Source organism: Leuresthes tenuis, unplaced genomic scaffold (genome assembly GCF_036924035.1).
Source record: "Leuresthes tenuis unplaced genomic scaffold, fLeuTen1.0.hap1 SCAF_19, whole genome shotgun sequence".
Taxonomy (NCBI): Eukaryota; Metazoa; Chordata; class Actinopteri; order Atheriniformes; family Atherinopsidae; genus Leuresthes; species Leuresthes tenuis.
Genome location: NW_027325373.1, coordinates 32039490 through 32053567, shown reverse-complemented (window position 1 = coordinate 32053567; position 14078 = coordinate 32039490). Strand labels below are relative to the sequence as shown.

Here is a 14078-nt window from a genome sequence, read left to right as displayed (position 1 = left end):
TGTCAAGGTTGAAGATGTGATGAAGTTTCCCTCAGATTCAGCTGAGAGAGAATGACTCCAAACGATTAAAGCTGTACATGAAACAAACCGGGGAATGTATTGTAATGTATCATATTAACTGAGCTACTTTATTCTTCCCCTGCAGCTGGAATATCTTCACTTATTGATGATGCACTAAAACTTTGAGTTGGTTAACAGCTCTATTATGTTCTGTCATTCTGTTGATGCAGAATCGAGAAATTTTCACACCTCTACAGTCATGTGTGGAACTGTACCACCAAACACCTCCAGCCTCTTAATTAAATTCAGTTCAATAATACTATAAACAAATGTTATTGCTGCAGATAATAAAATGAAATATATATATATATATATATATATATATATATATAAATCTTCAGAGGTCTCCATCAATGGGTTGGGGTGTTGTTTTTGTAGCTTAGCAAAAACTTAGCTGATGTTGTCACACACAGCGTCAGCAGGTAACACACGTAAACTCTCTCAGTAGACAATATGGACAGAAAGAGAGGAAGGGAAGGGAAGAAATGGTTGAACCCTCTTTACGTTTTTTTCCATTTTGTTCCTGCTCTACATCCTAGACGTCTTCTCTTCAACTCATCTTGATTTGGGATCTTATTCCAGGCTTTACTTGGGCTCATGAAGCTGCTCCAACAGGTTAACAACTTTGACGTTGCCGTGGTAACGCATCATAACAGATGTAAAAACTGCCAGAGTTGGCAGCAGAACTCCTTCCAGCAGCACAGCATTCAAACCAGTACAGAAAATGTTTCAGAAATCTGTAAATCTGTATTTTCAGAAGATGTAAAGAAAGACGCAATCTGTCCGCAGCTGCTGAAGCAGACTGCTGCCTCTGGGGCGGCGCTACTCTGGAATTAGGGTTAGTTTAGTTGATTTTGATTTGACTTCATCACATCTTTAAAGTGGTAAACACTGAATTGTTGAATATGCACATAAATGACAAATATTGTTATCCAGAGAATGAAAATCAAGCCATTGAAACTCAAAAATGAAAAGAATCTTGATTAGTGAATCTCTCTTATGGAGACTTTAAAGAAGTTGCAGTTGATGCAGAGCACTAAAGCAGGATTTAGACTGATCCAAAAGCCCAGATCACATCACCACACAACCTACAACACTACAGAAGCTGCTGAAATCTTTTGCCATTGACCTTTGCGTGATTATATAGATCTTTAAACGTTTTTTATTTTAATTTTTGATAAATAAGTTACTTGAAAACTAAATATTTCTTGATTGTAGAAACAAATCGGGGACCATTCTGAGATAACTTCTCTGTAATGTATAGTGGGCTCAGTAAGTTTACTAAAAGACTCAATGTTCCTTCAGTTTGACTCTGAAAATATTTTCAGCATCTTCATTGATTTCAGGAGGATCAACCCTGTCTTCAAGGAAAACCACAAAACTGCTCTGAACCCAGGAAATATGGTCAAAGTTTACAGTTTGACATAAACTGAATTACAGCTCATGTCTCCTCTCTGCAGATCGGCCTCTTCTTCCTCTTTCTTCTCTCTCTTTGACTGACTGTCAGATGTTTTCTGCTTGGCTGGATAAAGTAAAAAGTTTGGAAATGGATGACAGTGGACAGCTCCATCATTTCCAGCCTCCACACTCTGATTCCCTGTTGCATGTAAATGATCAGCAGAGAAACGATCTTTACCGATGTGCTTCGTGAAAACTCAGAGATACTGCAGATCATAAACAGCCCACTGACTGGGGGCTGTTTCTATATGCATTAAATAAAAGTTGAAGCTGTTTTGGTATCAGAATTTCAACAAGTCCTCTAATCCATCTGTCCTATAGGCATTTGTTCATATCCTGAAATACAACATATTGGAGTGCCGTCTAAAGTAGCACCCCAGTATGACTCAGAACCACATATTTTGTTTGTTCCTCTCTTAAATATGACTCATGAATGTTTACACATTGCAAAAAAAGTCATTCTCAAATATTTTATCAAGTCACAAAGTCATGGAGCTCTTTCAAGCATGAGATACTGCATTTAGACAAAGATGTGACCATTGTTCTTATGTTCAGGTTACGTTTATACTATAAACCACTTTCTCGGGGATAGAAAAAGATCATGTTTAGGGTTAAAATATATTTCTTCTCTTGCTGTCAGGTTAACGGACTTCTTAGCTAATTACTGTTACTGTTTGCAGGGTGTCTTTTCATTATCATACAATATCAGAGCATGACAAATCTAGAGGAGGCCTTATAATGACGGAGTAAAAAGGAGGACCGAAATTAGGACCGGTGAGCTAGCTGCCTTTTCACAAACGGTATGTAGTCATGACATGCTTTGGGAGAGAAGGAGGGTAAATCCCACTGTTACCCACTGTCAGTCTCACAGGAGTCTGGCTTCTGCTTCCCATCTGGAACTCCATCAGATCTCAGGGTACATACATGTGGTCGTTTTGTTTAAAATTAGCATTGTTTAGAATTTGTCACAGCTGCTTCAGTGAAATCTTGTCTTTTCATCTGTAGCTTGAAAAGTTAGATTTTTTGGTCATAAAAACTGTCGACTTTGTATCCTGAAAGGCTGGAGTTTGTGCAACCTGCAATAACTCAGTACTGATGGCTATGACATAAAAGAGGCTACCAGGTAACACGCTAATAGCCTCAATATTTAAAGTGAGGAAATATAGCATCTTCGTGAGTATTGATAGAAAAGTGGACTTCAGTGTGGACTAGCACACATTTACACTTGTTTTAGGAATTCATCCAAGAGATCTGATCTGAGTGCATTTACAGCTGTTCTCAAAGCGTTCCATTCATCATGTAGACAGTTTTCCAGCGTTTAAAAAAAGTCAGGCAGAATCTTATGAGCGTCGTGGCTCAGTCATTTGGTGTAAGGTGGTCATTGAAGTCAATCCAGGCTGTTTTAAGGAAGTCTTTGTTATATCTCAGGGTTACGACAAAATCAAGCATGTTTAACATTCTTTAGTCTTCTTATATGGAAAATGTCCACTGTTGTCATTTCCAAACAGAATGCAAGGGGAGCTGTGGTTGAGAGTAACCATGGCAATGTGACAAAAAAAAAAAAGAAAACGGTTCAGTTGGACCGTACAAAAAGAGAAGCAACTAACTGCATTATGGCAACATCACAAATGTCTCTATGATGTTTAATCTACACTTAAAAATGCAGCTGTGGATAAAAGCTGCTTATTGGTCGACTTTCCCCCAGGTGCATGATGGGAAATAATCTCAGAAAAATTTTGTTGTGGTCTTACAAATAATGACTCTGTATGATCTGGAGTCTTTGCAAAATCTTTATTCTGTGACCTTAAAACTCAGTGACTTTGTCTTTCAATTCAATTCAATTCAATTTTATTTATATAGCGCCAGATTACAACAATTGTCATCTCAAGGCACTTAAGTATCTTTAGATGTGAGAGTTTTTTCAAAGTTGTCTGATGTATGAGAGGCTTTAGAAGCACATGTAAACAGCCTCTCAGCTGCTCAGGGGCCTTGTTTCTCTATCAGATAATGTTTGGTCTAATTTACACTGTTTCACATAATTAGCTCCGCACACAGACAAAATGAAGTTCAGTCGTCCAGTGTGTTGCAGTCTAGGGTCCTTACAGTAGTTTGAAGAGAAGGACCCTATTTAATACTTAAGTTATTTCAGTTGATGTTTCTCTGTGGGTGTTTGAATTTTGAGAATATTTCTAAGTCATCACTACAAGCATAAATCAATCAACATGCTTTTTGAACTACTATAATGTTTGGTGACAGATGCTTTTTTTAGTCTTGGTCTTTTTGTTTCCCAGTAGGGAGGAGAACGATTTAAAAATGTGTGAAGCTTGCAGGAAAATGTGTTTTTATTAGACTCACTGATGCTCAGCTCTGAGCGTTCTCTGTTTTTACATTCAGCCACTAGAAAAGCAAACTATCTGGTTTCATTTAGCTCAGTAGCAGCAGAGAAGCTCCTCAATGCGTGATCAGCCTTTCCTAGAAACACATTGCTGCAGGGCTGTGTGTGTGTGTTTGGATGCTTAACTGCCAGTAGATGTTTGGGTTTCCTGTAAAACATGTTCAATGAGAGCAGACTTTGTCAGTGGTAATAAAAGGCTTTAAAGCACCACAGTTCATCTCATCGTGTAGACTCCTGCATGATGAGTACAAACACAGACTGTGAATGTGTTATCAGTGTGATGAGCATTGAGGTTATCTGCAGGGGAAACAACACGATGGGAATATCTGTGATCACACAGGTACAGCAGAAAAACACACATGTGATAATTGTGGTGATATGATTTAATTACAGGGGGCATCAGATGGAGATGATGACAGCTCTCTGTCAATTCTCTGAACTTTAGTGATATCATCCACAGCACAATGATCCAGGGTAAAAAACATATTCACAATCTAAACTTAAGTTTAGAGTATTTCTGTAGTTTGTAAAGAACCAGGAGTTAGTTGGACAGGTTACCGGTGACCTCAACTTACATGATGACGAAGGAGGAGATACCTCTCAAGCTCCAGTCCTCCCATTTATTCCTGAACATCCTGATGCCAGGTTTTCGTCAGCTTCCCTCTGCCTTTACCTCCTCTGCTTGTGACCAGAAGGCACTTATCTTAAGTTGTTGCTATTTGATGGTAAAATATGTAAAAGCAAAGTCATGGAAATGTCATTAGTGTCACACTTTAAAGGGCCTTCCTGGGCCAAGGTTACAGTTGTCTGTCCCATTAGACTTGAGTAATTGGATGTGTTGGGTTGGAACTTAATGGTGTGTACATGTGTGCGTTCACACTTGACTCTGTGGGGTGACATTCTCTTGTTGATGGGCTCTGCGGAGAAAGTGGAGGCAGAGACGAGGTCTGCTCGGGGGGGGGGGTTGTGTGTTCAGCAATGTTCAGCATACACTGAGAGTGGGAGTTTTCAAGCCAAATGGAACACTGTTAACATTTGCTGGATGCGTTGGATCATTTTCTGTGAGGGTGTGTTGCCAACATGTGATTGAAAAGAAAATACATTTAGGATAATTCATGCTACGTTTGAAATGCTGGAAGTAAGAAATGTTGATCAGTCACAATTCTGAGACAGTTAACATGGTCGCCTGCTCGTCTTTTTACAGAGGGTAAAAACTGATGGAAGCAAGAAACGATTATCAACAAACAGTTTTGATCAGTTCTGATGTTTCAACACCAGATTCTTTTTTAAAGATGGTTTGTAAATGGACCTGAGAGCCTCATTGGGAAAAAAAAGAATCCTAGTCCCCAAAACTTACCATCAGTATCAGTTTCATGATACATTTAATGACAGAAAAATGAAAACCTCCTACTTTCTGGACTACAAAATCATAATGCCTACATCTGTTATGACCTGAAACTGTCATCTACTGGTTTATGTGGATTCCATTTAACTACTTACAGTGTTTACTGGCATCAAATACATTATACCACAGACCACTGAGGCTCATCATTAATCAACTAAACCATATCTAACATTACATGTTGTATGAACTACTCTCAGACATCAGGATATCTGTATCTACCAAGCTATTCTTGTTGTGCTTTCACTTTACTGACCTATATCACTATATCACAGAAGGAAATATGTTGTCTTTGCTTCCAGGACTTATTCCTTTTAAGCACCCCTTAAGCCCAAACTAAAGTGGGAAAAGTGTGTTTAAATATGCAGCTCCTTCTGTTTAACCAGCTGAATCTGAGGAAGCTGATTTCTTTAAATGCATCCAAAGAAGTTGTAAATAATTTGGAGGCAGGAACATCTGGCTGCAAATGTTACAGTTGACACTAATTGCTCTAGCTTGAACCAAAATTATGCATTATTCACATATTCTTTTTGTCCTGTGGTTTTTCTGGGACGTGATGTGAAAAGGAAAGTGCTTCTTTCAGTTTTTTAGCTTTTTGTATCACAAAACAATCTGTTCCTCACCAAGTCTTAAAATGATGTATATCCAACCTCAGATGAACAACAACACATGACATATTACACTGACAAAAATATGACACACCACCCTAACTGCTTCCACTGTAATTAGGAGGTAAGAGGGAATTAGAGGGTAAGTAGCAGTCAGGTGCTGATTAGTTGATCAGTAAGTGTGAGCACGTCTATAAAAGCAGAAGACTGAACAAGTATGGCTTGTTTGGAAGGGCTGCAGGAGGAAGCCTCTTCTCTCTAAAAAGAACATGGCAGCACAGCTTAGGTTTGAAAAGTTACATTTGAACAAACCACAAGACTTCTGGAACAATGTCCTTTGGACAGACCAAAGTGGAGATGTTTGCTCATAATGCACAGCAGCACGTTTGGAGGAAACCAAACACATTATATCAGCACAAACACCTCATACCAGCTGTCAAGCACGGTGGGGGAGGGCTGATGATTTGGACTTGTTCTGCAGCCACAGGACCTGGGCACCTTGCAGTCATTGAGTCCTCCATGAACTCCTCTGGATACCAAAGTATTCTAGAGTCAAATGTAAGGCCATCTGTTCGACAGCTAAAGCTTGTCCGAAAGTGGGTCATCAACAGGACAATGATCCCAAACACGGCCGCAAATCTACAACAGAATGTCTGAAAAAGAAAAGAATTAAGGTGTTGCAATATTCCAGCCAAAGTACAGACCTCAACATGATTAAAATGCTGTGGTTTTATGTCATATTTTAGTTGACTTTTGGTAGCTTTGTTGATATTTCATATTTTACTTTCCCTTATTGTAATTTTGTTTATCTGATATTTGTCTCATTAATGTCCTTTTGTGTCACTTTGTTCTAATTTCTTTTCATATTTTACTTTCCTCATAGTCATTTAAGTGTTGTGTTGCTGTGATATTTGTCTCTTTAATGTCCTTTTGTGTCTCTTTGTGGTAATTTTTTATGACTTTTGCACCTTACAATTCCATAGGTTTAACACCAATGACAAACAACACAAACAGAGATGAAGTCACACAGAAGCTGTTGTAGAACTGTTCAGCAGCATCAGAAACACATATTTGAAAATGTTCATTTCACAACAATCTCACACACACACACACACACACGCACACAAACAGCCTGTAAGTTTGTTTTGATCTGCTTCAATCATCTTTCTTCTCTTTTTTTTCAGACTCGTCTTTATCAAAGATGAGCCCCTGCTCCGAGGCGGGGAAACCCTGCAACCCCTGCCTGGACGCGGCAAAGGCCTGTAACCTCAACGAGACGTGTAAACGCCTGCGATCTACCTATAACTCTGTCTGCAGTAAGGCCACACCCCCACAGTCATCCGCAGCCAATCTGGAACCGTGCAGCAGAAAGCGGTGTCAGAAGGTTTGTGAAGTGATGTTTTAAACTGTGAAACTTGATGTGTGTAATGAAAGAGGAAAGCTGCTAGTTAGGGAAGCTGCTCAGCTGTCACACGCTCAAGAAGAAAACATTTACATCAACAAATTATATTTCAGGTCAGCTGAGAGAGAGAAGAATTACAAAGTACTTTTCTTCCATTTTAAAAACAAATCATACTTTAGCACTAACATGAATCTCAGTGATACTTTGATGAAAAGTTTCCTTTTGTTTTCTGAGAAACTGAACAAATGTTTGAATAGATTTTTGTTTTTCCTTCATCTAAATGAGTTAAACCACGAAGTGTCAAACAAGTTCGTACCACAGGTACAAGACACCAAAATTCTAATATCTGACGTGACTAAAAGTTTATGATCTTTTACTAATATTCAATTGAACTCTTCAATGACTTAAAAATGTAAATTATTAGACTAAATAGACAAAAAATATAAGATGTGTGTACATAGAAATTGACACAATAAAAGTATACTTTACAGAAATACTGCATATATTTTAATGTATAGTACATAATTGTCACAATTGACTCATGCTATATTTTATGTTGACTTTTGGGTGATTATCTTTTGAGTTTACAGCAACTTTAAACACAAATCAACATGTAATTTTACCCACTGTAAAGATGGTTTTCATTGTTGTTACTTATTGGGTCCCATTTTTTAGCTGTGTGAGGTATTAACATTTATAACAGACATTAATTAACATTTGCACTTTTCACAGCTATTTAATTAGAATCAAGTCATATACGATGAACATACGTGAGTAAATTTTTTAACATTCTATCAACCATTAGCATTGTTCGTACCTGAATCATGTCAGATGATGATTAACATCACAATGGTACAGTACTTGAGTTTTAGACAGCCCCAAACTGCATAAATTAAATGCTGTTTTTAAAACCTAACCCTAACCTAACCACATGGCAGATAAACCATCTCAGAAGTTATTTTTAGGTTCCTTTTGTAAAAGGTCACATCTAAAACCCGTCCATAGCTGCCAGTTTAGGACCCTGGTTGGTACTTTTGTGTTTGGCCACTGATGGACAATCAGGTTTACCTATGATTAAGAAATGATTCTATATGTAGAATGGGAGGTCACATCTCCACTTATTATCGATGATGTTCTTTAGTAACCATCACAATAGAGTACTCAGACTGTGATGTAGCTCCCATAAATCTGATGTCATTCACATAAAGATGAATGAGTTAAAGGATCTTGGGATCCTGATCATATAAGGTGGAAAAAGGGATCCTGAGATCAGCTGTAGGTTTGGTGCAGCTTCCGTCTTAGAAGTGAAGAAAAAGTAGAGATCTATCCTCAGCTACGGCCTTGAACTTTTGGTAATGACTGAAAGAACAAAGTCAAAAGAAGTTTTCTCTGCCGTGTAGCTGGGCTCTCACCCAACCTTGGGTTTAGAAACCCCAGATAGGCTCAGAGTAGACCCACTGCTTCTCCATATCGAGAAGAGCCAATTGAGGTTGCTCCTGGGTTGACGATGAACTTAGTGTGTCCTAGCTGGCCTCACTCAGGTTCTTCTAGGATGTGCTGGAGGAAGTTACTGGAGATGAGGAGGCCTGAACCTCTCTGCTCCCACTGCTGTTGTCATGATAAATAAAAAAGGTAAGCTTTATGGAAACTTAGTTCTCTTACTACACTGAACAGCCAATCGGAGTGATCCCACTCACCGCCCGACCCAATGAAGATTCAACATGACGTGAAAAAGAGCTGTCACGGTCAAACGTTCCTGACAGCTGATTGTCGGCTTTGTGTATACTTTGTAGTTTTGGTGTATCTTTACTTTGTAAACTATAGCTTTTTTTTTTTTGCTAAAAAGATTTGCTTGATAATAGCAACACAAGTAAGATACTGTAGCTTCAGTTCCACATATTGATGATAATGTCCAGTCGTCACCTGCAGTGATACAGAAAAAAACAAGTTCTGACAGTGCAGTAACAATGGTACTGTGGTTTCAGGTCACATTATTTCTGCTACAAAATCCCTACCTGTAATGAGTTCTAGTGTATATCCACATTTAATTCGGAAACAGATAAATGTAAGTCTCCCAAAATTATACTAAAATAAGACCAATGTTGTCATCAGCTTTCAGATCTGATTTAGATTAACCCGCAGTGATGTTTTCTGCAGTCGCGTGGTCTCTGTGATTTAACACCCCACTTTGTGATGAAGATGGGATAAGACGCACTTCTGCACAGTGAAGCTATATCATGACTAACAATGCTGCTGATTCTGTGAATCTAAATGCATATTAAAGGCTAACACTTTATTTACACTTGGTTTTCTGCTCCAGATTAACAAATAAAGCTGTTTCAGATGGAAGCTACAGATGGGATTTCTCCTTCATTATCTACAAGATCAGCTGTGGAAAAATGTACAAAGAATAATAGTGTTGTTGCAACACTGTATAATTATAAATGTAGCTATAAGTAAGAGTACTAGATCTGAGGAGTCCTTAACTATAACTCTACCAAATTTGGTGCTGCAGAAATTAATTACTTTAAACTGAATCCATTTGAGTCACAGGGGCACCAGGTGGCCTCCTCAGTACCCAGAAGTCTTTGCTGCTGCTCTGTCTGCCTCAGGCGATCCACTTATGCACACAGAAGGGCAAAGAGGTCCTGACATTGAAGTTCTGATAGAGAGAGGTTAGAAAAACTTGAAGTGTTTGAAACTCCCTTTGGCCCAGCCTTGACATTCTGCCTGTTAGGGTAGGGTGTCTCTTTTCTTTTGGTGGTGATCTGGCCTTTCAGCTGTGTTGCCATTTGGACGGTTAGTTAGTTCTTCTCGATTCACAAAAGAAGACACACTCTACCCTACCTGAAAGAATCTGAAACTGAGGGGCAGGGTTGAGGTGGGGGGGTGAAGCCTGTTATATATGTATGGTATTGGATAATTATTAACATGAGTTACATTACAAAGTAACTAAAACTGTTAGATAAATGCAGAAATACAGAAACCATAAACTTTTTTATTGATAAATAGCTAATGAATTAAGGTGTTTTGTTCTGAATGAAATTACTTGAATGAAAAAATCTTACACATTGACATTTTTTTGTTATCATACTGTTTATCTGTTCTGTAGAAGCAGTCTTGGACATGTTTAATCTCAGGTAAACATCATAGCAACATCATAGTAACAACACTTAATGGCTAACTAAATAAGACATATTTTCTTTATGGGTCTACACAGAAAAGTCCTGGTTGGATAAAGGAAATGTTTTTTAAAGGTAGTGCTTATCTTTCATAGATAAGTCATATAACCTGAGTGACATCTTAGTGTCACATGATCTCAGTATATATACACACCTGTTATGACAGGTACCAGAGTCTGCAACATCACCAAGGAAACCAAGGACAAGCCCATACAAAGTCCTGAATAAGTACAGATCAGGGTTAAAAAAATGTTAAAACTCTACATCTCCCCCCGACAGAGACATATTTTTTAAATTTCATTCATGGAAAATAGAAAAAATACGACATCACTACAAAACTGTAGTGGACTGGAATGTTTTCCATGTGTAAGAGCGGCAAAGAGAAAAAAAACACTGCTTGGAGGAAATAGAGTTATTTGTCAAAAGGCACAAGGAAGAAGTAAAAAAGAAACACCATCCCTAACAGTGAGGCATGGTGGTGGCAGCATCATGCCGTGGGGATATTTTTCACTGACAGAATCTGGGAAATTCATCAGAATTGAAGGAATGATGAATGGTGATAAATACATGCACTGACTGGGACGGAGGTTCACCTTTCAGCATTACAGTGACCTTAAACACACAGATAAATCAACCCTCGAATGGTTTAAAGAAAAGCACATGATGAAAGTGGTCAGCAAACCCAATAAAAATGCATGTAATTCCAGGTTCTAATTGTCACCGTCCAGCCCTGTCCGTTCAAGACGGTGTCTGTGTGTGACGTGCGTGTGCAGGAAGAGAGGGAGAGAGTCGATGTAAAAAGTGATGGAAGAAAACGTAAGATAGTTAGCTTTCAGTAATGCTAAGTGTTTTATTACTACACAACGGTGTCCAGATAGGAGTTAATAAGGCCTGGCGTTGTATGCTGTCTCTGCTGAGCAAAAAGAATAAAACGTGCGTTCTGCACAAAAATAATTCACTCCGTCCTCCTTTCGCCACACACTTTGCCCCGGAACCTAAGACTGCTAGTTACCAGTAACGAGCCAGAACACAAAGACCAGCTCCCAACTACGGTTCGGAGGCAGGGAGTTAAAAAGGTAACATAATGCATCAAAACTGGAAAATTATGCCTGAATATTTCTTCAAGGCTCTGAATGATAATAATGTCATTAATGTATCAGCCAGTGAATTCCGCTTAACACAGCCAGAAAAAACTGTGTTTTGGATCTTTAACTTTTTGCGAACAGGTTTACCTAAGTTGTAGACTAAACTTTTTCATCACAGCGGTCACAGTATCAGAGTTTCACTACACGATTATTGTTGCCGATATTGAACGATATTATAGCTATATTGAATGAAAACTTGAAAATATTACATTCTTGTCTCACGAATTAATCTTTGTTTATTAATTTATGGCTCATTTCCTGTTGGTGGCTGTATTACCCTCAAAATGGTCAGGAGGAAACGGTGATAACCATGTTTTTATTTTATCAGCTGTTCTCACTGATACTAATAAACGGGTTTATTTTCCATCCTGTGTGTTTCAGACCCTGCGTCAGTTCTTCGAGCGCGTCTCATGGGAGCTCAGCTTCCCGCTGCTGTTCTGCTCATGCCCGGACCAGGCCTGTGCTGAGCGCCGCCGCCGCACCATCGTCCCGTCCTGCTCCCACCAGGAAAGGCACAAACCCACCTGCCTCGAGCTGCGACACACCTGCCGCTCCGATGCCCTGTGCAGGTGAGCAGCAGCCAATAACGCACGCACTCACTTCTTTCAGCCTGATGCAGCCTGTTCGCTGATTACGATCAAAGCTGGGAAGGAACTAATCAGCCAAATCAGAAGTTGAAGAGCTTAATTGCAGAGAAACTCTTAGGTTAAATTTGCATTTGATTGATAACCATTTAGAGGTTAGAGAAGCTTCAAGTGGAGCAACACAGGCTTCCTCCCCCAGGGAGGACGTTGGAGGTGCCCTTGAACAGGGAACATGATTGGTTGGCTTTCTTGCATATGAATGAGCTGAATGCAAAGATGGAGAGAAGGTAGCAAAACGGGGAGGGGGAAGTTCACAGAAGGGGAAACTAAAGCCTTAAAGCCTTTACAAATGCAGTGTAGTTTATTTGTTTGTCTAAACTTTGATGATTTAGTGATGAATACTTGTTTCTCAGCTCACATGCAAAGTGTAAAGATGATTTCCTGTTGGAGGAATTTAAATCAGCACCAGTTTTTTCGGATAACAAATGCAATCTGTATGTCTGCTTCGATTTTAAAGAGTTGTGCAAGAAAGGTCTCAAAATGATACACATGCTTTATCGCCCCAGCTCGGCCTTGAATGTTTCTATTTTTGTACCTACTTGTCGGTGGCTTTGAAAGAACAATTCTATACCCCTCGTGACAGATATAAATAAATAGTGTCATTAGTTAACCTAACAGCTAACGTAACATGCTTGTTTTGGGTTGTTGGGGGGAGCTGGAGAAAAAACATGTTGAGAACACGCAAACCAGTTTCAAACAAGGAACCTTGTTTGTTGATGACTTAGAAAAAATTAATAGAATTTCTTGAAAATGGGAAAAATTCACTTGAAAAGAAAAACTATCTTAATATAAACACGCAATGAGCATGCAAAAGCAAAAATATATATAAAAAGTCTGAAAATTTAAGTAAAAAACTTGTTTTTTTGTAAGATTAATAAAATCTCTGCCAAGCATGAAAAACCGACAAATAGTGTCTAAAAATGTCAATTAAATGTTAAAAAACATTTTCTTAAACCTACAAAATATTTTGGAACAGTAACAAAATAGAATAATCTTTCTCAAAGATAATTATAAAATGAAAGAATATCAATATCAGAATCAGAATCAGAAGCATTTATTGTCAATCAAGCATTACAACATTACATTGCATGCAGATTGAAATGGCGTTTATCCAACTCCAGTGTGTGAAGAAACATATAGGAGTTAGAATATATATTAACATGCATATTAAACATTATAATGTGTACATAGTTTGCAAAAAAATCATTAAAAGGTGTGAATAAACTGGGGTATGACATTATCAGACATCATTACTGTGTGGCAGGATGTGATCAGATTACTTTTTGACAGTCGGCCTGTGCGAGTTATAACAATCCAACAAGCGTTTTCACATGTGTCATCTCCGTCAAGACAGATCTACTGCTCGGAAATTAGAGCGCTGAATGGGGATAAAGAACCGTTTTCTCACAGCGCAGAGTAATTCTTCTGAGCATCTCTCACCTTGAGAAAAACAGATGAATGTGTTTCTGTTTGAATCACAGAGAATGTGCTTTAATTGATTTCTTTTAAAACTCTGGTTCTGCATGTGAAAGCAGCATGTGTGGGAGTCGGAGTCCAACATATGTACTCTGAGCCCTGCAGTGAAGGGTTCAGTCTCGCAGGGTGGAGGTTAAACTCTTCATAGACACATCTGATTTCAGATTCAATGAGTGCACACAGGACAGATTTTTATAGTTTTCCACTTCAGTTCCATCTGTACAAACCCGGTAACACCTGAGGCGCCTCCTAAATATGGAAACAGGTGCACACTATAGGTTGCATCAAAATGGGTTAAATATCAAA

General features: G+C 38.7%; 1 protein-coding gene across 1 annotated transcript in view; it reads left to right on the top strand.

Moving 5' to 3' along the window:
* gfra2b (GDNF family receptor alpha 2b) overlaps positions 1–14078 on the top strand; it is a 165223-nt gene that overhangs the window by 101826 nt on the left and 49319 nt on the right. The window contains exons 4-5 of the mRNA XM_072372204.1: positions 7108–7307; positions 12034–12221. Coding sequence (XP_072228305.1) covers positions 7108–7307; positions 12034–12221 — 388 coding nt within the window. The remainder of the gene's footprint in view (positions 1–7107; positions 7308–12033; positions 12222–14078) is intronic.